Here is a 25,073-nt window from a genome sequence, read left to right on the forward strand (position 1 = left end):
ATGTTCAAGATAAAAACTGACTTACTGAAAAAAGTGAAATATGTGTCATGACCACCACCCAGTTTTCATCTTTAGTGAACCTTTCCAGGATTTGTGGAATAAACTTTCTTTGGCTCCTTTGGCACCCCTACAAGGAGTAGTATATGTTGTTTCTTTTATATGCACAATACACTTGTGAATAGGTGTCATTATTCCTACTTTGCTGATGAATAGGCTCTAACTCAAAGATTAAGTGACTTTCCAGAGTTTCAGAGTGACAGAATCAGTAAGTTGTAGAGCCACTCTTACAACTAAGGACTTTTGATTCTGAGTCTAAATCGAGTGCTCTTTCGACTATATTACATTCTGGAGGGCACAGTTTCAAGTCTCATTTCCAGAATGTTTGCCTCTGATTTTGTTTGCTTGGATATCAAGGACATATTGTGGGAGTAGAAGGCAGGACACTTGGGTCAATTAAGGGAAGGGATGCCACCTGAAAGTTTGCCAGTTGACTGTATCACCTCCTCTCAGGCATCATGGAGCTACCATCATAAGCATGGATCAGTCCAGAAGACAGAGTTTTCAAGTCATAAACATTTCTGGATGTAAATATTAAGGAAGCCACTGAGAGCAAAAACAACAACAATTGACATAAAAAATATGAAAAAAGAAATTTGCTTTTTTAAAAATTGCAATTTACATGAGATGTACATACACATGCACATGGTATCTGCACACACATATATTTATGAACATATGCACACATGTACATGCGTAGGTGTATAAAATAAAAACAGGACAATTTTGGCATAAACAATTTGTTATGGAGGTATTTTCCCTTTCTGTACTGTACATATGAAATACCAAAAGAGTTTGTGGATTTTTCCCTGCATTTTTCTGGGTTATATTTCAGTCTCCCAGAGCAATGATACAAGAAAACCTAGATGTTGATTTAAAGTTAAGGAAAAACATACAAATTCAGAGATTTGGTTTTGTTGTTGATAAAAACTTGTACATCTGTAATAGAAAATAATTATACCATTTGTCTCTTCTGCTGCTTCCGGGAAAGCTTGTAAGAATGTTCCCCAGTTTTGGTCTCATAAGAGAATGGAAGTGAACTTTGAAAGTAATTTACTAAAACCAAATAAGTTCTGAAAGTAAAAGCTAATTTTCAAATAACATGAACCTCACAAATACTTCCCCATTGCTCTGAAAATGTGTGGGAGGAAAGATTGCTGGCAAATTCTGGAGATGATCTGCAAAAAGATTCTCTTTAAGTTTGGCAGATATTTTAATGAGCAAAAGAACCTCAGTAAAGGTAGGAGATGGGTAGAAAACACCTTTTCTCTGTGTCAGAGGAATAAAAACTCCGTTGTATGGAGGGAGAAATAAGGCCCATGCTGAAAAAGCAGTCATTTCGAAATTGTCTTGATTTTGTTCTTTCTCATTTAACTAGCCAGGATTTCAGTTTTTCATACCCCTTGACAAGGTGCTACATTGTTAACACATGGTCCTACAAATCTGGCTCACAAGTTCCTGATTTAAGACCTGTAAAATTAAATTGAGAATCCCAGCACAGTTGATCTTAACCTTCCAAATGTGGATATTTATCTCGCAGGATGTTTCACAAATTTTCCCCAATGAAGATCCCTCATGTAAGTTTAAGAAATTCAGTAAATTTTTCCTTCAGCCATCATTATTGACAGCATGTCCCCAGACATCAGGAGAGTCTCTATATTACTTGTCTTCACTTCCACCTGGCATGGACAGCAGCATCTCTTGTCATCAGTTTAGCAATAAGTAGCAATCAATTTAAATTGCTTCATCGGTACTGTAAAATTTGCCTACAAATCTCAGGTATGAGGGACACACGTCTTTAATAAATGGGAAAATTCTTTTATTGAGGATAATTCAGATCTTAAAATTCTGACCTTAAAGAACTCCTCCGTTGATTGGTGTATTAAAGTTTATTGAATGAAAGGATATTTAACTTAACCAGTAGTCTCCGAAATTCTATAAACACAGTATATTTTAAAAGATATGTGCTTCACGCAGTGTCTCTCTCAGTGTTCTGCATACAAGGCCATTTGATCAATACTAATCAATTAATTGCCAACCCTATACAAAAGAATAAGTCAAATGCTCAAAGGCAAATCTTAGCTATTTTTTAAAGGTCAAAAATTAAGGTTTTTATGTTGCTTTATGTCCTGTTAGTTCTGTGCTATTCTGTTGCAAATCAAATGCTATTTTAAACAAATATTTTGTTTTCTAGACCTGTATCGCTACACATGAGTCTAATGGGATTGATATCATCATTGCTTTGATTCTGAATGACATAAACCCTCTTGGTAAATACCGAATGGATCTGGTGCTCCAGCTAAAGGTAGAGCGAATCCACTGTTCAGGCCAGAAAAGCTACAGTTTCTATAGTACACTCTTTAAGCAGCTCTTGTCGAAAGCATACTATCATGTTTTCAACGAATCAATTGACAGAAAGGGATAGTGAAAGTAAAATGCTTACTAAACTCCGGATGCAATGTGAAGTTAGCTTTGAGGTAATATTCCATGGGAAGGTCCTTTCCTGGAAGTTCTCCAAGCAGCCACTGTGTTTCATGATTTCCTTTTTATTTTTATTTTTATTTTATTTTACTTGACTTTTTGAGATGGAGTCTAGCTCTGCTGCCTAAGCTGGAGTGCAGTGGCGTGATCCCGGCTCGCTGCAACCTCCTCCTCCCAGGTTCAAGCAATTCTTCTGCCTCAGCTTCCTGAGTAGCTGAGATTACAGGTGCCTGCCGCCACGCCCAGCTAATCTTTGTATTTTTAGTAGAGATAGGGTTTCACTGTGTTGACCAGACTTGTCTGGAACTCCTGACCTTGTGATCCGCCTACCTCGGCCTCCCAAAGTGCTGGCATTACAAGCATGAGCCATCGCGCCTGGTCTAGTTTTTATTTTATATTTTTCATTATAGGGAGAAGCAAAAAGTGTTGATATATTTTTAAAACACATTGACCACAGAATTCCACCCAGAAAGTCACAAGAAATTAAACAAAGTCAAAGGAGTGCTGCATTTTAGTTTTATGGCTCTCTTCTTTCTAAAAGTTCTTCTCTTTTACATTAAAATTTTGTTTTTCCCCAAAATACTTTCAGTGATATCCACACTCTCTTTAAGAGGTTTCTTTAATTTAAGCCTTGTACACAGTTCCCAGCAGTTTCATTTATAAGAGCTCAGGAGCACAAATTAATATACGCAATAAATTATATAAAGCCCAAATGTTAAGGCATGATATTCAATTGAGATGAGCTAGTAAAGACCACATTATTGTGTTTAGGGTTAAAGAGGAAAAAATAATCCTTGCTTAAATTACAATTTCTCTGTTAAGCCTGGTCTATCTAAGACTATAAAGAATGTATAATTAAATTTAACTTTGTGTGGGTAAATTTGTAGCCAAGAAGAATAGGAAGGATATTTTTCTAATTCTGTTTCTAAATTTAGGTTTAGGTATTACAATGGAAAGTACATATGTTTATGTGAAGATTGTGCTAAAGGCTCTTAGTAAGCATACACTTCTTTATCTTTATTTTATGTTTTTGAGTCAGGGTCTCACTATGTTGCCCAGGCTGATATTGAACTCCTGGGCCCATGTGATCCTCCAGCATCCACCTCCTGATAAGCTGGGATTACAGGTGCATGCTACCACACCCAGCTTAACTGCTTCTTTAATAGAAGAGATGGGTTTGTATTTTTTCATGTTTTCAGTTATAATATGTATAAGCTTCTGTTCTTTCTATTCATAGATTAGAAAAGGTGATTCTTACATAGATGTACTTTTGCGCTTTGATGCATTACCATCATGCTTCAGTTAATGAAACCAGCCTGTGAGATAGTCAGCTTAAATTCAAGTTATTAGAAAAATTTTTGTTGTTTTATCTTAATTTCATCTTTAACCATAATTCATTAAGAAACAACATAGACAGGTCTTGAGCTTTGGCTTTTAAAATCCTTCATTAGTCTAAAGACTATATCTTTAAATTTCTTTCGTAGTTAATTAAACTTAATGGGCAGAAATACTGAATGTAAAATAAAGTATAAGCATACAGATTATTTACAAATCAAAGCCTGTGTAAAAAAATTAAGTGAGAGGGCATCACTTAACAGCACAAAGATATTATCAACTAATCAAATGAAAATGCTTTTTTAAAAAAACATTATTTAAATTTTTATTAATTTTAGTATGTACAATTGTTACCTTTTAAAAATATGACAGTTGGATAAGTCAAAATACCAAATATAGATTTGACTTGAAATATTTGAAGTATAGTCTTTTTTTTCCTAGTGAATGAGGTGTGTGTACTTTTCTAAACCATCTTTGAGGCTTTGTACATGTGTCCGATATAAGAACAATGTTTGTAAGACAGAATAATATGCATTAGAAATTTAAGGGATTTCCATGCATAGGGTACTTTAAATAATAAATTATCTTTAACATTAAAAAGATGTCATATTAATAATTATTAAGGTTTTATTTTATGTCATTCATTCCTGAATTTAATTGCTTAATCATCCCTAATTTTAAGTATACTTAGCTTTATATACCCATGTAGTATGAGATTCTATTACTTTTTCATATTTGTTATCCTTTTTATTTTCATTTGCAAAACTGAGCTGTAAATATGAAGTGCTTTGTTTGTAAAGATTTCTGTTTTGTTTTGTTTTTAAAGAATGTGGCTTCTTTAAGAAGAAACTCCTACACTAACACTGATATTTCCATTTGATTTTGTGGAATTTATAGACTCATACTATCAATTTGATTCATATTTCATTAGGCCATTTATAAGATTTCTATTCTTCTGACATAATATGGAAAAGAAGATTAGCTAGAAAAAGTACCGTATTGCCAATAGCATTCTGAAATTGGATGTATTTTTAAGCTATCATGTATTGGGCCTGCTGAAGGAAGGTTCATTAGATAACACTGTCAGTGTTGCCAAGGTTTTAGCTTTGAATTCCATGATCTGTTCAGATTACTCCTAGGATTTAAGCTCTCCAGTAATCCTAGAACCTTACTCTTTTAGGTGTGTTATTTATGTGGGATACTAGATTGTTGAAGAGAATTTTAGGATTGGTTCAAGTCTGCAAAATATGAAAATGGAGCAGAAAAAGACAATACTACCTTTCCCCCAAAATACTAAGGTCTTTTCATAATGAGTCAGTGACATTAGTGTCAATCATCATCTTCATCATCGTCACTGTTATTGGTCACTTAAGATGATCTTTAGGCTATACTTCTGGGGAGGGGGGGAAATAGTTGGATAGAATTTGGTGTTAAAACTACCCAGGAGAATTAATTTGCACAACTTTAACAAAATTTGCGTGGTCATTATTTATTTAGACCAAACACAATTCATTTTAATTTTCATCCTATGATATGTTAACTTTGAGTCACTTAGAAGCATCTTAAAGCCATGTTAACTCCAATTCTTTTGTATTTCTATCAAAGATTGTGTGTGGAGGTTGAGATTGTTATCTAAATGAATATTACGAGCACACTGTAGAAATAAATCCTGGATATTTAATATCATATTGCAATTTGCCAAAATTCTATGCCAGCACTATTAAAAACACAGTATAACGTAACATCTTTCAAAATGTTTAGGATATTGTGCTTTCTTGGCTAAGATTTTCTGTAACTCTGAGTATCTATTTTGGATTATAAATTGTATCAGAAATATTTTTGATATCTGTAGGTAGAAATGGTTGAGATAATATATTGATAAAACAAATTAGAACACTTCAAAGACAACATAAGCTATTTTCATTTTCTGTTAAGCAAAAATAGAAGATATTCTTTCATAACCCAAAGGGAAACAAGTTGCATATCGCCTGCCATATAGTGAGACTAGGAAGCCATTATCAATAAGTTTATATTTCTAACACAAGAATTTGTAATTTTATAGATTAATTCTAATTATTGCTCATATAATTTTAGATTTCAATTTGCTAATATGTATTAATATTTCATTTTAACAATTGTGCTAAATTCTTTAAATTGTATACCGTTTCTGTAAAATATGTTACTGATACCTGTTCACCTTGTTTTTTTATTAAACCATCATTATGAAATGCCTCTTTAGGAAACAGTGAGGGAAAATATGATTATATTTTAGTGTGGTATGTGGTAAGTCAATTTTGCATTTGAAGTACCTTTTCACCAATATTTAAAATATCTCTTGTAACATAGCTCTCATGATTCATTAGTTATATTTTGTGTTGACAGTGAAGTAAAATGTTCTATTTTAGAATGTTAACAAGACAAATGAAATTAGCAGTTTTAAATTCCGTTTGATTAAAAAAGAGGTCCTAGTAATCTCAATTAAAACAAATGCAGAGAAATCATTAATCCATGAAATTGACTTTGCATGCACATTAACTCACTCTGTGTCTCTAGAACAATGCATCTAAACTTTTGCTGGCCATTATGGAAAGCAGACATGACAGCGAGAATGCAGAAAGAATTCTTTTTAACATGAGACCCAGAGAACTGGTAAGAAAACTTTTAGAAGCTTGGTTAATATTGGGTAACCTAAAAGGAACAAGTTTAGAGAATGCAGGTCAGGAAAAAAAGTTGATTGATTTTCATTGCTCTACAGAGACAAATGGAGCATCATGACCTACCATTTCCAATACCTCAGAAGGCCCTGTGTTGGCAAAGGCCTGTGTGATCTGGGCCTTATGACTTCAGTAGTTTTATCCACTCCAAACGCTTTTCTTAGCCAACTTATCACACTATACTAAACTATATGCAAATGTGTATTGCCAGAAAAAAAGTTGGCTTTAGTTTAATGGTGTATTGGAGCATATGAGGAAGGGATGTAAAAAAGATGTTTGTATTCTTCAAAAATTTTATTTTTACCTCTTTCTGAAAAATAAAATAAAATTAATTTTTTTGTAGTTGTTCTCAGTAATATGTTGTACAATGCTTGACCTCAAGGAAACTGTGCAGACTCTAGTAGAGATTCCACAGAGATCATTAGTGTGCCTTCCTATTGTAGAAGTTATCTTTTCCTTTTCACTCGTGGCATGCATATTATGAAATAATGCAGGTGTATTTTAAAAGCACTGGATTCCAAAAGCATTGAGAACATACTCACATAATATAGCTCAGTGCCCTGGTGATTAAGCTCCACTCACATCAGGGCCGTTGTTGGTGCTATGGGCATCTCCTATGAAAGCCTGGCACAACACTCTTTTGCCATCACTTTATTAGTAAAGAATGGAGTCAAGGAGGTCAGGCAAAAAGAGAGATAAGGTGAAGTTTGATTTAACATATATTTAACGAGAGCCTAGTGTCTATCTGCAAGCAGTGAGTTACAAGGACCAACACATTTCCTATCCTATGGTTAAATGTGGCAGTGAATGATATATTTATTCAACAATGGCACTGTGCAATAGCCCTTTGAAAATACTAGTTCCTCTGTGGACAGAACCTTTATCCTGTCATCCCTTTCCTCCTTGTGGCCCACCCTCCATCTCTTGCTTGAGTATATGCCCCTGCTCTGCACTTCCTTAGAAACATACATAGCCCTGGAGTAGGACTGACAGCACCCCACTGTGTTTGCCTCCTTCCTTGCTTGTCCCACTGGACAGTAAATTCCTTGAGGGTACTCTCTCCCATCCACTGTTGGGAACCTCAGTTCCTAGGGCAATTTCTAGCACCATGTCTGCCTGTTACTTAGTGGGCACTTAGTAAATAATGGATGTTTATTGGGGTTCTCGATTCTCCTAACTCTTGGGAACTTTGGCACTATAAGCATTCATATATCAAACAAAAATTTCCGAGGGAAAGGGGAATATTGTAGGAAAATACTTTCATGTTCATTGAAATAAAGATGGTTTCCAAGGCCATTTTCATTTAGAGTCCTTTTATGCTTTTGAAGCTCATGAAGCTGCCCAGTTGTTAATTAAACCTTATAAACAGTGTAAAGCGGATGTTGTTTCTGGCATTTCAGTCTTCTTTTTTTTTTTTTCCGATAGGTGGATGTGATGAAGAATGCCTACAACCAAGGATTGGAATGTGACCATGGGGATGATGAGGGTGGAGATGATGGTGTTTCTCCAAAAGATGTTGGACACAATATCTATATTCTGGCCCATCAGGTGTCACATTTTTATATCTTTACATTATTTTGCTCATCCTATCAATCATGTTTTGTATCCATGGCTTGTTGTCATATTTTCAAGTTCTGGTCCCTTCATTTATTCATCACTTACACCTAGGTTTGGGCTAAAGAGAGGAACAGCCTCTCAGAATGCCTGACTATGCACCCCAAGGTATGCTAGGGGACAGTCCACAAGAAAACAGTGCTTGGTACCCAAAACTACTGGGCCAGAAGGGAGGAGAATTCCCATGTCAGCCTGAACCATGGATAAACCATGGCAACAAATGAGGGTCCTGAAGGAGAGGGGAAGAGAGGCTACTGCGGAGACAGAGTATGAAGTGAGGGGGTGCATTCAGTCCTAATCAGGACGAATTTGGCAGGTAGTCTCTGGCCTCCTTGAATTGTAGTTGACATACTTTCTGTAGAAGCTGTAAACTGGCAGCCTCTGATTGGAAGTGTAAGCTGTAAACTGGCAGCTTCTGATTGGAAGCTGTAAACTGGCAGCCTCTGATTGGAAGTGTAAGCTGTAAACTGGCAGCTTCTGATTGGAAGCTGTAAACTGGCAGTCTTGGAAGTGTAAGCTGTAAACTGGCAGCTTCTGATTGGAAGCTGTAAACTGGCAGTCTCTGATTGGAAGCTGTAAACTGGCAGCCTCTGATTGGAAATTCTTTTGAAGGAACTGTTTCCATTTTATAACTTTAAAAAACAGGTGCCTGATGAATACTATTCATAAATTTAATACCATTAACATGAAGATCAACGTTAAATTGGCATTTTGCAAATTTGTTTAGGAGGTAAACATTTTAAATGTACATTCGCCAATTTGATTTTGTCTATGATAGCTCCTTTGTTTTTACAAAATGAAGTTCAAACGTTAGAGACTTGCTCTTTCTTTCTCATCATTTTCTCCCATTGGCGATCATTCCCTTCTGTTTCCCTGTATGTTTTATCAGTTGATTGAATAAACATCAATAGATATAAAGTCAGATTCTCAGAAGATTTATTTTTAAGATTGCTCTTTAGACATTTCTTATGCCCTTTTCTACCCTTTCTATAAATATCTAATATATGTGAACTTGACTATAGTTGTTACAAAGCCTTCCAGGAGGGAGTCAGATTCTGAAAGATACTAACAAAAGACACCACTATTGTTTTATAATATATCTGGCTCATTGAGAAGATTTTAAGGTCTCTCATAGTGTATCAAAATGCCTATGTAGAGCAGAAAGTGGTAAGGGCAGACGAGTTTTAGCTGGACAGATGAGCGTTTTAGCTGCTGAGCAACTGAAAGCCAGGATGACGGACAAGTTGAAGGAAGCAGAAAGTGGAGATTTAGGATGTGGAAAAGGTGTCATTTTAGAGAGAAAGAGAAGTCAGGTGACACAAAGTGAGTCAGTCTAGCAAAGGAATGACTAGAGATGACTAGAGATTGAATGTGAGTAGAAAGAAAAAAATCCCAGGCTGAGAATTAAAATCATATTTGCTACTAGAATGAACACAGAAACATGCTGAGCCATATGTGTACAGGGTCAAGGAGTTACTTTAGGGGCTGTAGCACTGTGGAGGGAAGGAGACAAGGAAGATGAGCAAGGTCAAAAAGGCAAGGTCAAAATGAGCAGTAGTAAGTTTCAGAAGAAAGTGGGGAAATAGAGATAGAGCCATCTCTGTTTTCTTGACTGCAAGATAGTCTTGCTGTGTGTGGGGGAGGTTGTCTTCTTGCACGAGTGAGCAGCTGCATGAATAAGGTCTGACTGTGTAGCTGTTGGGTGGGGAATGAACAACCAGACCAGCTAAGCTTACCCTGAAGCCAGCAGAGTGACAGATTGACCAGCAGACAATGAATGAACCACCTCACATCCATTAAGAAATTTAAAAAAGCAATCTCAGATGACCAGTGTCTTAGGGGTAACAATGAACATGTCAAGGTAAAGCAAAGACTTATGTTAGGTCACTTCAGTTTGGAGTAGACCAAGCATAAGAGTAGAGGATGCAGGCCAGGTGTAGTGGCTCACACCTGTAATCCCAGCACTTTGGGAGGCTGAGGTGGGTGGATCGCTGGAAGTCAGTTCAAGACCAGCCTGGCTAACATGGCGAAACCTCATCTCTACTAAAAATACAAAAATGAGTTGGGTGTGATGGCGCATGACTGTAATCCAAGCTACTTGGGTGGCTGAGGCGCGAGAATCACTTGAACCTGAAAGGTGGAGGTTGCAATGAGCTGAGATCGCTCCACTATACTCCAGTGGGTGACAGAGTAAGACTGTGTCTCAAAACAAGCAAACAACGACAACAACAACAACAAAAACCGAGTACAGAATACAAATTTTTAAAAAAGACATTGTTACATGTTGAGAAGAATGGACAAAGAGGGTAAAGAATGCAAGCACTGCTCAGAGATGGAAAGATGATAGAAAAAAATAAAGCAACCTATATATGAAATAAATTCAAAATGAAGATGGCATAAAGGCCAATTATTTTCATGAATTTGAGTTTATTACAGTGCTTGAAGAGGAGAATAGACATGTGCAAAAAGGATGGTGGAATTGTCCAAAAGTGGAAATTTAGAAGTGGTAAAAAAAATGTTACAAGGGGTTAAAACAACTTGTTGAAAGGAAGAGAAATCAATGATATGAAATTGATTGGGGTGGATATATCGAGGTGTTTTTGTTTTTGTTTTTTTGTTTTTGTTTTTTTTAAACTTCCCAGAAGAAAAATGTTGGAAAAGCAATGATTTGTAGAGCAATGAAAGTCCAATATGGAAGTACAGAAACAAAGCCAGGCCTCTAGAAGAAAGAGAACAAACATCAAAACGAAAGAGAATAAAGAGAAAAGGAGATTCTGAATTGCTGAATACTTTAAGCCTCGTGATTACACTGTAAAAGATTAAATATTAAATAAGAGTCCACATGAGTCCCTGTTAGAACCCAAAAAGGGCACAGGTATGGAAGGAAAGTAGGCCAGTTGTATGTAACTGACAGTGTAGAGTTAAGCAATTGCTTGCTTATTCTTTTATAGTGACACAAGGAGTCATTTCCTGGCCACCATATAAATGTATTATTTATGGGGTAACCCCTTCACCAATTTTTCATGAAAAATTATGAGCTTTTACTCACAGAAGAGGGACCATTGTGCTCTGCTGATCTTTCTGCAAGTGACTCCTTGGCTTTCTCTAGGCTAGGATGTCATATTTGGTTTCTTAGGAGGCCAATCCCTAAGATTGTTGCCAAGTTCCTCATGAATCTATTGTCCTCCACAAACTCACAAGGAGTGGTTGGTTGTAAGCACTGCTTCAGAAGTGGCCATGTAGCTGTGCTATAGGGATTTGGTAGAGTCCAGTTTCCACTGTTTTCGTTGTGGATATGCAATCACTGGGCTCCTGCAGGCAAATAACTGTGCAAATTGGTTTCTGGCTTTGCACAGTTCAGTACTTCCACAACCAAGATGCAACTTCCTCTTTGTTTTACTATAATCATCTTTTGTGCAGACAGTTTATTCTGGTGCTCTCAGACTTTCAATTTTTGTTGTTGTTCTTTTCATGGTAGTAAGGTAGTTCTGCTTTTTCTGCCATGACATCCCTTTTGGCCTTTCCTGTGGTTGGTGTTACAAGAAACAAATAATGCTTCTTGTAAGTGTCTTGTCTGATCTACATAAAACTATAAATACCTCAAAAAGGGAATTTCTTAACTTCTAATACTATAGTGTTGTGCAGAGAATTTCCTTAAAATCCAACTAATTGCACTTCTTGACTTTCTATCTTCTGCATATTTTCCTTATGCCTCTGCCCCATCTGTCCACTTTACTCTTGGTCTTTTACATTCTTTTCTTGCTTTCTGTAGAAACAGTCTCTACACACAGTCCAGAAAACTGTTTAGTACTTTGTGTATGTCCAATATATATTAAACCATATTGTTTCATTCTCTCCTGAAGCAATTTCTGTTCTTCTGTCTGAGAGCCTGCATTTAATGCCTACCTGAAGTAAGAAGCATATGGAGAAATGTTATATGCTTTTCAGGTTGGGGAGAAGTATTAGATAGCAAGCTGTAGGAAGCAAAAATAACTCCTGGATCATAAGGCAAGAGAGAATGGGTCACTCTGATTGGTTACATTTAATTCTTTTCAAAATGCAGGCTTGAAAATTTTTCATGAGCATTTTCCTATATCACTAAATGGTCTTTGAAAACATAATTTTAATGCTGCATAATTGTTCCTCATTTGAATGTACCATGATTTGTGTAATCATTCCTTATTGTTATACATTTAGGTTTCTAATGTATTTGATATTATAAATTATGCCATGATTGACATCCTCATACATTAATCTTTGTCTGCCACACTGATTATTTCTCTAGGATAAATTCCAAGAAGTTTAATTACTGGGTCACAGGGTAGTAACTATTTTATGGTTCCTGATGCATACTGTAACATTGTTTTCCACAGTTTATGATGGTACTTCTCTTACTGAATCCTAAAATTATTACCATTTAAAAAAATACTGGCCACACTGATAGTATTTGGAACAACAATGTTTGCAGAATGAATTAACATATGATAGATGAAAGGAGAATCACATTTTGATTTATATCTTTTGGATTACTGGTAAAATGGGCTATCTTTTAATATGTCCTTTGGTTATTTGTATTTCTTCTGTGAATTACTTGAAAGTATATTTATCTCTTATTTTATAAGGTTCATTTTCCTTAATGAAGTTTAATTAGGGATAATAACTTTTTGTCAGTCATATTAGTTATATTTACTTCTTTCTGATTTACTGGCTTTAAATGTTTTCATAATAGTTTTCTTTCAGCACCTCGAGATCATTTAAACACTCACCTAGATTTTCTTCTGGTGTATAATGAATTCAGGTTTTGTATGTAATTATATAATCTTTCCATGTCATAAATGCAAAAATAATAAGAAGGAAAGTTCTGATGCTTCATCTTTAAAGACATATTCCAAAATTTAGTGTGACAGCAATCCATGAGGGCAGGATTTGCAGGAATTTTAGGAGGGTGCTGTCGAGTGTGGGTCACAGAGAAAGCTTTAGTAGAAGAGATTAGGGCCAAAATCTAGCCATTTTCAGGGTCAGACAGAGTATGTGAATGAGTGATCTAGGGGCTGATGAGGTTGGGACAGTCTGATGTTCCTCTTCCAAAGCAGGGAGCCATTACTCACTTCTGCTGACTTGCCAACTGGACTCGCAGGCCCTCGATTTCCACTTCTTCCAGTATTTCAAAAGAAGCCTATATTTTGAAATTTTGTAAAAATCTGGAATCTCCTAACTTTTAAAAGTTGGCAGGTCATTCAGGATTTTTGCAAACACTGAACAGGCCAAAGAAAACTCAGCAGCAAGCTGAATGTGGCCCTCGATCCATCAGTTTACCACTGTGGAGTAAAGGATTTACATTTCTCGTTCTTTCTTTCATTGAGTTTCATAGATGCATTGAGAGCTTACTAGATGCCAAGCACTGTGCCAGATACTAGGAGTGCAGTGGTAAAGAAGATCCACAACAGATCAGCTCTCAGGGAATTTGCATTCTGGCTGGGAGCAGTGAAGAGTAGACAATGAACCAGAAGGATGCCAGATGGTCATATAAGCTATGCAGTGAACAAGAATAGATCATGGTGAAAGACAGTTACTAGAGGCTATTAGAGATTGGTTGATCTGGAGGGTTTTCTGAGGAGCAATTTAAACTAGATCTAAGTCAAAAATCAAAAGCCAGCAGGATACCATGGGGGTGGGGGGGTTTGCAGGGCAACATTCCAGTGGCTTGAAAGTGGCAATGAGCTTGGCATATTCAAAGGAGCAAAAGAAGGACTGGGTAGCTTGACCCTTCCCCCAGCCAGCTATTAGTACTTGAATATTATACTAATCACCTGCAGTTCACCTCAGGCTTATTTATTATAAGATACTTTCAACAACATTTATTGAACACCTCTTATGTCAGGCATTGTGCTAGTTTCTAAGATGGAAAGATGACTAAAAATGCAATCAAGAAGCTCACAATGAAGTGTATATAAAAGGAAGAGCGAGAGAGATAAATCATTATAGTTGAATGTGCATGTCTTAACTTGGAGGTTATGTACAAGGTGTACTTCCCCTAGGAGTCAAGAGAGCTTCCTGGAAGAGGTGACATTTGAACTAAATCTTGAAAGAGAGGAATGGAGGAAGACAGTCCAGGCAGGCAGAAGAACTTCTGCAAAAAGGAGCCAAAAATATTTTAGGGAGAGAAACTTCTTTTGGTCATATTAGTAGGGATCTTGTGTGATATCTACATATGTTTTTATGTGAAGTAAACTACAATAATTTGAATTATGTAAACATCTTTGATAACTGTAATGACTCTGTAGGCACCTAACAAATGTTGCACAAATGCATGAATAATTGAAGGATGAATGAATGAGTGTCTAGGACGTGATATACTCTAAAGCTTTGATATTTTATAGTTTAAGTACTATAATTTAAAAAACTGAATAAAGATATTTTTCTGTTACTATCATTACCATGATAAAAGTTAATTATAATTTCTGCCACTGGAGCACACATTTCTTGGGTACAGATACAATTATCTTTTTTTTTTTCCATGTGAAGTAGTGCCTAGAATATAGCAGACACTCTAGAAGAGTTTGAAGGAATAACTTCTGGCAAAAATGCATGCATGCTGATAATATTTCTAGGTAATACCTCCACTATGTAAGATTAGGAGACTCCTACAAAGCTTCTAATAGCATGCTGGCAATCCATAGTCTTATTAAACTGCTCTTGACTTTCTCTTTAGTTTTATACATTACTCTTTGCCAATATTGTTAGTAAACTCTGTATCAACAGGCCCTATAATATCTTCTTTCTTGCTAGGCACTTTTCTTGTTTTTCTTCATGATACCATCTTTCTCTTTTACTAATAGAATATCTCCTCCTATTGTTACTATTCATCTTAGTGTTACCTTCATACCCTTAAGATCCAAACTGAGACCTACCTAACCCATTTCCTAGATAAATTACAGCCAGCAACTATCTATTCTTTGTTTTGATTTCTTACATTTGTTATGTCCACCTAGAACCACATACTTACTTTTACACTAGCTTATGCTGTATATCATCCTGGAATTGTTCTTTGTTTCACGTATATCGGATCTGGCTACTAAATTAATAGTGGATCCACAAAATCTGGACACCCAGGAGGCCTTATTTTTACAAAAGAAACTTTCCACAAAGTATAATGGGAAAAAAATGCCTTGGTATTATAGAATAGATTTAAATTCTCCAATAGGCACTTCCGTGTCTTTCACTGAGCAACTAAGAACCTTTGGGTTATGGCCATTTAAGTGACCTCTCAAATTGATGGTTAATAGGTACAATAAAAAATGCAATCTAGGAAATGGATTGAAATGGGACTCACTAATTATTGGTTTGACATAAAGATCATGAAGTGGAAGCAATTATTTGTTTGCTTAACATTCCATGTTTGTTAGATATATATTTATTTCTGAGTGACATAATTATTAGAGCATCAGTCTGAATTCTAGCAATGTAAAATGCCATTGTTGTGTCTTCGACTCCTCCTTCTGCCTGCTTTGACTATCCCTTGAATTCAAAGTCTAATAGGAGAGCTGGAGATATTAGGCAAGGCTTTTATGATTAGTTTTTCCAGGAAAAGGAAAATGCATAGCACTCCCTAGTATATTTCAGACCCTTGAATTTTTACCTTATCCCTAATCAAAGTCAATAACTCTTTCTTAACTTTCGAGGGGAGAGAGAGAGAGAGAGAGAGAGAGAGAGAGAGAGAGAGAGAGAGAGAGAGAAAGAGAGAAAATGGTAGGAATGGCCATGGCGTTTTAAGGGCAGGGAATCTTTATGACATGCTAAAGAAATTTTCTGGATTTCCTGATAGTCTTCATTAATCCACTTTTTTCTTTAAAAAGTCTGTTTCTAATAACTAACAACAATTGCTTGAGCTATATTCATTTTAAGGGATATGCATGTAAATTACTCCAAATAGCTAAAGTTTAATTTATACTGAAACCATATGAAGTGTATCCATCACTCAGACTACTTACAGTGTTTTCCTTAGAGATTTATGCTCTTCCCCTTTTTGCAGCTTCTATTTTCTTATGCTAATATGTAGTAATCAGCATTGCTTCATTTACTTTATTTGTAGATGCAGAAGGATGGTTTGTAATTGGATACATAACTTCCATCTCTAATATCTTTGAAGGGTTTTAAGTAACTTACCATTACTTCATCTTTATTATTGCTTGTAGTGCAGAACGCAGAAAACACAGCTGGGTTTCTCAACTCACAGAGGCACTTGTAGCTCAGTAATATGTTGGCTAGAATGTTGTACCAAGAATATTATGCAAACAGCTTAGCTATTATTCCACCCCTGCACCCTGTATTTTCTCTGTGAGCTATTTACATCGCTTAACTTCTCTGGCTTCAGCCTTCTCATCTATAAAAATATGATGGCTGTCAGTGAGCTGCATTTGCAAAGTAAACTTTCAGAGACTTATGAGCTCCAGAGAGTAGTTGGACTGTGATGGCTCTTTTACTGGATTCAATTATGTTTTAAATGATGTAACAAGAACTAATCAGCTACTAGATATTTATGTATTTATTTACATGTCATCAGTTATAAACAGAATTTGAGGTTGAATGAGAAATGCATGTGTATAATTAGCTTGTTAGAATACAAGATCAAAAGCCATGAGAAAGAAAGAGGATCTAAGTACACCAGAGGTCTTGGCTAACATTCTTACAGTTTATCAGTGGTGGCTCTGAGCTTCTTGGTAACCAAGAGTATAATTGATGCCTATGGTATTCGTTAATGACCAACTTTCTACTGGCATTTAATTCAGAAAGGAGTTTATGCAAGGATATAGCACAACACAGAATGGACAGAGCCATTCTGCAGAACACACCAGATGAAATAATGTACATAGCTGTCTTTTGGTCCTCAGAGACAATGATCAACACTTCTGATTTATTAGCAGGAGTGAATGTAATTAATCTTGAGGTGTGTTTAATCCAATAGCCATTATGAAAATAGATATTACATTCACTCTATAGACAGACTTTGATAATGTAGGACTTTTCTAATATATGAACTTAGTTGAAAAACAACTTTTGTAAACATGAAGAGATTATCATATTAAATCACTGAAAATAGACTTATCCTACTTGCCCAGATATGTGAAAAGCCTGCTGCTGTCAGGGCTGGAGATAAAGTAGTGAGCAGAGACACCCAAATCCCTTTCCTCTGGGAGCTTCCGTGCTAGCAGGGATGTCTCCCTCTTTGAGACCACATGATTCCTTTTGGGGCATGTGCTTTATAGATGCAGTTGTGGGGTGGGTAGGGAATGCATGGGATATGGAAAGGAGGCATTGTCTCTTCCCCATGGAGTATACCTTTATTACAGGAGGGAGACACAAAAACAACCACATTGCATCAAGTCCTAGGAAAAATGTGTATCTGAGGTGCTCTGGGATCTCAGGTTAGGAGTGTGCTTGGGAAAGTGAGTGTGGCAGAGCAAGAGAGAAAGAGAGAGAGCACCAGAGGGAGCAAGAGGAACAGAGAGATACCGCTTTCCCTCTGTACTCCCTCATTTGATCATTTGCTCAGCATTCATGCATGCAAATCTGCTCCTTTAAAAAAAAACTCTAGCCCACTGGCTCATAACTTGCTGTCTTTTATAGCAAAAGTGCTCAAAAGATTGTATATAATTGCTGTCTCCTATTCCTCACTTTTTATTCTCTCTCTAACCCATTTCTGCCAGGCTTTCATTTTCACTGTGCCACCTAAACCACTCTTGGTGAGGCCACTAGTCACTGCTTCTTTGACCAGTCTAACGGTTGCCCCCCTTCCGCATCTTTTGTCCTGTCACTAACATTTGACACAGTTGGCCACTCTACTTTCTGTGAAATATTCTTCACTTAGTTTTTGCCCAGCACAATCTCCTGGTCTTTCTCTCTGCTTCACTGGCTTCTATTTCTTTCTCTGGCTTCTGTTAGAGGTGTTCTAGTCAGATCCATTCCATGGATCTCTGGTCTTCTTAATCGATGCTCACTCCCTGAATGTCACTTAGTCACGTGACTTTAAACACCAGCTGTACCATGATAAATTCCAAATGTACATCTTCAGCGTGGGCCTGTCTTCTGAACACCAGACTGGTTCCTCCAACTTCTTGCTCAGGATCTGCATTTGGATGTCTTTTTAGGCATCTCACACTTAACATTATCCATAATAGAACTCTTGGTCCTCCCACCATGTGTACAACTCAGATACCCCAGACACTCAGACTCCATAGCCTCAGCTCCTTAGCATTCCTGTAGCCCGAGCCTGAGTGGATGTCCCTCCTGCGTGTACCCATGGCACGCCATGCCTGCTGTGATCATAGAACATATATCACCAAATTCACATGGCCTATTGACTTGTCTCCTCCAGGAGACTCCAAACTTCATAAAGGCAGGAGTTAGGTTTTACTCATGAATGTTACCCAGTGCATAGTACTGTGTTTGATGTAGTAAATACTTCTGATTCACTGAGTGAGAGAGTAAGTAAATGAGTGACTGTGATAGTCAACAAGTGCTGTAGGTTAGGGGTTCCCAACCCCTGAACCCCAGATGGGTACCAGTCCGTGGCCTGTTAGGAACCGGGCCACACAGCAGGAAGTGAGTGGCAGGCAAGCAAGCATGACCACCTGAGCTCTGCCTCCTGTTAGGTCAGTGGTGCTATTAGATTCTCATAAGAGTATGAACCTTGTTGTGAACTGTACTGTGTGAAGGATCTAGGTTACATCCTTCTTATCTAATGCTTGGTGATCTGTCACTGTCTTCTGTTCACCCCTAGATGGGATCCTCTAGTTGCAGGAAAACAAGCTCAGGGCTCCCACTGATTCTATATTATGGTGAGTGTGTAACAATAGTAGAAATAACGTGCACAATAAATATAATGTGCTTTAATCATCCCAAAACCATTCCCCCCCACGCCCCAGTCCGTGGAAAAATTGCTTTCCACAAAACTGATCCCTGGTGCCAAAAAGGCTGGGGACTGCTGCTACAGATGGCTAGAAAGGAAACAGGTGAAATAGGTTAATATTGGCTGGAGTTACTGTATAACGCTTTGTGGTGGGGCTTGCATTTTAGATGAATCTTATGGATTTGATAAGATTTAGATAAACCGAGGAAAGTATTTTCATCATAGAGAAAATATGCACAGAGATGGGGGCAATATTCAGCATGCTGTGTGTGTGTATGTGACAGCCAGCTTCTCTGGGACCTTACATCAAGAAGAGAGAAAGCCGTGTGTTGCAACTGTGGGAGGTAGCTAGGGTGGGACACGTCCTATCGAATTCTGAAGGATTTTAAGTACCAAAAACTAATTGCATAGAAATATTTATTGAAATGTGATATAGTATACATTTCTGCTAATAGTTCCTTAGAGTACTTAGTTCTTTTTTTTTTTTTTTGTCTGAGATGGAGTTTCACTCTTATTGCCCAGGCTGGAGTGCAATGGTGTAATCTCAGCTCACTGCAACCTCTGCCTCCCTGGTTCAAGCGATTCTCCTGCCTCAGCCTCCTGAGTGGCTGGGATTACAGGCGCACACCACCACGCCCGGCTAATTTTGTGTTTTTGGTAGAGATGGGGTTTCTCCATGTTGGTCAGGCTGGTCTCAAACTCCTGACCTCAGATGATCCGCCCGCCTCAGCCTCCCTAAGTGCTGGGATTACAAGGCATGAGCCACCGAGCCTGGCCAGAGTGCTTAGTTCTTACTTCTGTTGCCATAAAATAAATGAGATGGTAATGATTCTATAAAATGCTGAACAGAATAATGCAGAGATAAATAGCACAGAAGTCTGCTTTAGAAAATATCCACCAACCCCAAAGCAATAAGTCTTAAAATGATTATTTATTGATTGTACTTTTATTCATTTATAACCTAACATTATTATGCAAGTATTTGCAGATAAATCAATTATAAATAAACCCATGAGAAAATGTAATTAGTAAACACATAAGCCAATATAAAAATACTTAGGTCAGAGCACTAAGTAATATTCCGTATATATGGGTTTATGTACTTGCATGTATCTGCATATAATATTTATTGATTAACTTATTTTTCCTGCTGAGACATAAATGAAGAAAGCTTAACTATAGCTCAGGCACCATGGCTCACACCTGTAATCCCAGCACTTTGAGAGGCTGAGGCAGGTGGATCATTTGAGGTCAGGAGTTTGAGACCAGCCTGACCAACATGGTGAAACCCCATCTCTACTAAAAATACAAAAATCAACCAGGCATAGTGGCAGGCACCTGTAATCCCAGCTACTTGGGAGGCTAAGGCAGAAGAATTGCTTGAACCCGAGAGGCAGAGGTTACCGTGAGCTGGGATGGCGTCATTGCACTGCAGCCTGGGCAACAGAGCGAGACTCCGTTTCAAAAAAAAAAAAAAAAAAAAGAAAGCTTAACTATATAGCTGACATTTTATCCTGAAGGCACACTGAGGAAGTATGAGCTAGGACAGAATGTCAGGACAGAGAAAGCCAACTAATTCTCAGTTAGTCAGTAGATCCAGTACTATAATATCAAAGTGGTGTATGAAAACAGTTTTTCCCGCCAGGCACAGGGGCTCATGCCTGTAATTCCAGCACTTTGAGAGACTGAGGTGGGCAGATCACTTGAAGTCAGGAGTTTCAGACCAGCCTGGCCAACATGATGAAACAATGTCTCTGCTATTTTTACCAATGACGAAAACCACAATCACTTTTGCACCAACCTAATAAAAATACAAAAATTAGTTTGGCATGGTGGCATGTGCCTGTAGTCCCAGCTACTCAGGAAGCTGAGGCATGAGAATCGCTTGAACCTGAGAGGCGGAGATAGCAGTGAGCTGAGATCGCACCACTGCACTCCAGTCTGGGCTTCAGAGGAAGACTTTGTCTCAAAAAAAAAAAAAAAAAAGGCAGTTTTCCTTTTGTAGTAGCCCATGGAATCATGTAGGTATATGAGTCTTACTATTATGTGATGAGATTGCTCAGCTTTTCTGTTTTATGGCTGTTGGTGCATTTTGAGTTTCAGAATTACTTACAGAGCACAGCAAAGTGGCAGAGCATTGTGACAAACTAATGCTGAAAGACAAATTGTTGAGCTAAAAAAAAAAAAGTCAGGCTTCGGAAAGGGAAATAGTTACCCTTAGCCAGACCAAAAAAAAAAAAAAAAAAGTCCCCTTCTATGTCACAACCAAGTGATTATTTGAAATTATAAGGTAGGGGAAAATTCTGAAAAGTCCCTTGACAGGATTTATATTATTGATAAATGTGATCGATTTTAGAAATATGAAATTAGCTGGTCTCAGAAAACTTCTAGAAATGTATCTCTATACACATATACGTAACTTTATATATATGTGTGTGTGTGTATATATATGTATATATTTATGTATCTATCTGTCTATCTATCTATCTATCTATCTATCTATCTATCTATCTATCTATCTATCTATCTATGCTTTTCTGTTTCTTTTTGTCAGCTGTGTGAGACCTGAAAACAATTTGCAGGTTTCTGTTACTATGCCAGGGATTTGCAAAGTATTACATAGCAAATATTTTAGGCTTTTCAGGTTATACTGTCTCTTTTGCAAATACTCAACTCTGTCATTCTAGAGCAAAAACAGCCATAGATGATATGTAAACAAATAAGTCTGGCTGTGTTCAAATATAACTTTATTTTAAAAAACAGGTGGCACACTGAATTTGACCTAGGAGCTGTATGTAGTTGGCCAAACCCTTCTTTAGATTATTTTTATAATCTTCACAGTTGAGAAGTTTCCTGTGTCCCATATCTGAAATATCTTTGTGAGAACTGAGTCATTTATTTTTAAATATTTTTCATGCTTATATTTATAGTGTTTAATTCACTTTGTATGTGAATGTAACTAACACACATACCCATAGACAGAGTGACATACATGTAGAGGTTCTGACTGCATCAAAAAGAACACTCCAGAGGTTCTTTCTCTGATTGCTGCAGTTCTGTGATTTAAGCATTCTATGGACAGTGGAAGCCTGATCATAAATGAGAATTGACTAACAATTGACAGGGCAGGCACATGTTCATTCAGTAGATTCAGAATAGGAATGAATCAAGTATGAACCAGGTGTGTGGATGACTCAAGTAGAACAGAGGCAGAAGAAGGGGAAATGAAGGCAGAAGTCATTGAAATGAGATAGATCTAGGCATCCAGGTCAGAGGGCAAACTAAAGAATGCTAGCTGGGGGCAAAGGTAGTCTTCTGCTTCCATCTGATATACAACTTGGGGAACACTGTGTATTAGAGTTGAGCTCTAAAGCAGTGATTCTCAAGTTGTAGTTCATTAAATTCCGGGACTCTGACCCCAGAGACTCTGATTGAGAAGATCTGGAGTAGGGCCTGCAATTGCTTTTTACCATATATCCTGGATATTTTTATTCAAGTTGTCTGCAGACCACAGTTTCAAAAAAAGCTACTCCAGACTTTTCACCTTCTCAGCTTCCTTCCCTATTTGTCTGATAGCCTGATCATCTGATCCAGAGACAGCCTCTTCTCATTTCCTTCCCTTCCTTCTCTTTTTGTGCTCTCCACCTTCCTGGTACCAACCTAAGCTGATTGTTACTAACTTCATTTCTGTTAACTCTCCTTCTCAGAAATTAAAGACATTAACCTCTGCCACTTATACACATGAAAATGTATGTTGAAAAATAGCTTGCACCAAAACAAACGAGTAAAAACCACAACACTCTCCTCCATGGGCGTGCACTTCTTGTCCCCATAAGGCCATGTGAGAATCTGGAGTCTCTTACTGCTTTATATGCAAAGTTTCTAATGACCAAACAATAAGAAATGGCCAGAATAGCTAGGGTGCCGTAAGAGAGAGGACCAGGGGTGAGACACATGAGGGAGGCAGGGCCGGATCAGGAGGACATGTAGATCTTGCTAAGGGTTTTGGCCTGTATCCCAGGAGCAAGGAGAATCCATAACCACTGCCCTTTCCTAAGTCCAAGAACCACTTCATCTCTAGCTGATTGAATGTCTGGGAATGCCTTAAGGCGAGAGAAAATGAAGTGAGAGTCTTGGATGGTTCTAGGTATAAAGCTGGCTAGTGGACAGATGATGTTGCATTTCAAAAGACTGGAGACAGAGGAGGCTCATGGTGAAATGGAAAGAGGAGCAGCTTAGTTCTAGACTTTGGTATTTAAGGAACTGATGGGACACTGGGGTGGAGGTGTACAACAGGCAGTTGGTTCTATGTCCTTGATTCTCAGGAAGGAGAGCCAGGCTTGGGACATAGATGTACAGAGACATTGGCATATAGATGCTGTTTGAACTTGCAGTTGTAGATGAGATTTCCTGGGAAAATCAATTGGAATGAGAGGAGTAAAAGATCAAGAGTTGAATCCTGAGAAATGGCAAACTTTAAAGGAAAGAAGGAGGAATTGAAACCCACAGAAATCGATTGAAAATGAGAGACCCAAGGGAATGTGATATAAAAGCAAGGGAGGAGAGAGATTCACAAAAGAGGGTGGGGCCAAAGGCCCTCAAGAACTCAATAAAGGAGGTGCAGCTGTAAACCATACCCGTGGCTTTGGCCCCCAGCAGGTCACCAGCAGCCTTCTAACAACAATCTATTGATGGAGGGGAAGTAAGGGACACAAACTGGACCGCAATGAACAGAGGACGCTGTGGGATTTACTACCTGCAAAGCAGCCACACGCCAGAATGCACAGTAGAGTCAGAGGAGCAATGACTCGAAGCAGCTCAGCCAAAGTGTCCTCTTCAGATCCCTATCTTAAGCAGAATGAGGGCAAGATATCAGTTCTAAAACCTGGAGAAGAGGGGAGAATCAGAGAAACTCTGGTGGCATTACAGCACAGATTGTCTTGCTGTCACTGAGCAAGTGTGTTATTTGTTCCCTAAATAAACTGCAATTGCTCTTCAGCAGAAGTGTGTGTACGTTTAAAATGTCCACCCTCCTAGATTTCCCGAGGCTCCTCATATTTGCATTTGTTTCCCCTTAGCACAGCAGCATTGCCTAAAAGCAGTACCAGTAAAGGACTGATAGGAAATATTCACAGGGTCCAGTTTGCAAATGCAACTCTTTATCTACCAGACTAGGAATTTGTTTAGCTTGTGTTGTGCACACTCTGTGCGGTGCTTTGTAGTTCTCATCGGGGAAGGCCTGCTATGGGATCACAGCAACTGTGCTAATTAAATGTCAGTGGGTTTGGGAGCTGTGGCGAGGCCTTCACGCTCAGCTCACCAAGACCCAAGCAGGAAGGAGAGGCACGTCAGCCTTCCTGAAGCTCATTAGGGTAGGAAGTACTCAGACTCAGACAGCTTCAGTGTTCAGATCCTAAATGGATGCTGCAAGAGGGCTCACAAATGAGCTCCAAAAGGAATAAACAAACTCATGTCTATGTAGTTTTAACAGAAAACAATTTTTATTTGGGCAAGTTTTCCTTGAAAATGTTCCCCTCCATCACCCCTCATTTTATTAGCTGTATCATTGATTCTAGAAGTGTCTCATGTTTATCTTGTTTTTATCGTTGATCATGCCCTCATGTTTAACATTGACACAAACCAAGGGAGAACAAAGTAATAAACACACATATCAAGAAAATATCAATGCTTTGGGTGCAGGTGGTGACAGGCAACCAGGCCCTTTCTGGCTTCCCCTGGATGGCCCTGACATTTTCCTTTCTTGGTTGTTCTGATCTGAGTGTGCTGCGTTGCAGGGAAACTGAGTCTTGATGTCATCATCAGCCTCTCCCTAAAATAACTCAGACCCCTTTCCTCCATGAGTGGCACAGTCCTGTAAGCGGCTACCAACTAGAAGTGCATTCACCAGGCCCCCTGTACTGTCCTCAGCCGGACAGCCTGGCAGAGCTGCTCACTCCTCTCCA

General features: G+C 38.0%; 1 protein-coding gene across 1 annotated transcript in view; it reads left to right on the top strand.

The window, feature by feature from the left end:
- Nucleotides 1-25,073, top strand: part of ITPR2 (inositol 1,4,5-trisphosphate receptor, type 2) — a 494,095-nt gene that overhangs the window by 351,654 nt on the left and 117,368 nt on the right. Inside the window, exons 43-45 of the mRNA XM_011946983.1 lie at nt 2,252-2,362; nt 6,427-6,522; nt 8,013-8,135. Coding sequence (XP_011802373.1) covers nt 2,252-2,362; nt 6,427-6,522; nt 8,013-8,135 — 330 coding nt within the window. The remainder of the gene's footprint in view (nt 1-2,251; nt 2,363-6,426; nt 6,523-8,012; nt 8,136-25,073) is intronic.

The sequence above is a fragment of the Colobus angolensis genome, unplaced genomic scaffold, assembly GCF_000951035.1.
Source record: "Colobus angolensis palliatus isolate OR3802 unplaced genomic scaffold, Cang.pa_1.0 Scaffold256, whole genome shotgun sequence".
In the NCBI taxonomy this organism is placed as follows: domain Eukaryota; kingdom Metazoa; phylum Chordata; class Mammalia; order Primates; family Cercopithecidae; genus Colobus; species Colobus angolensis.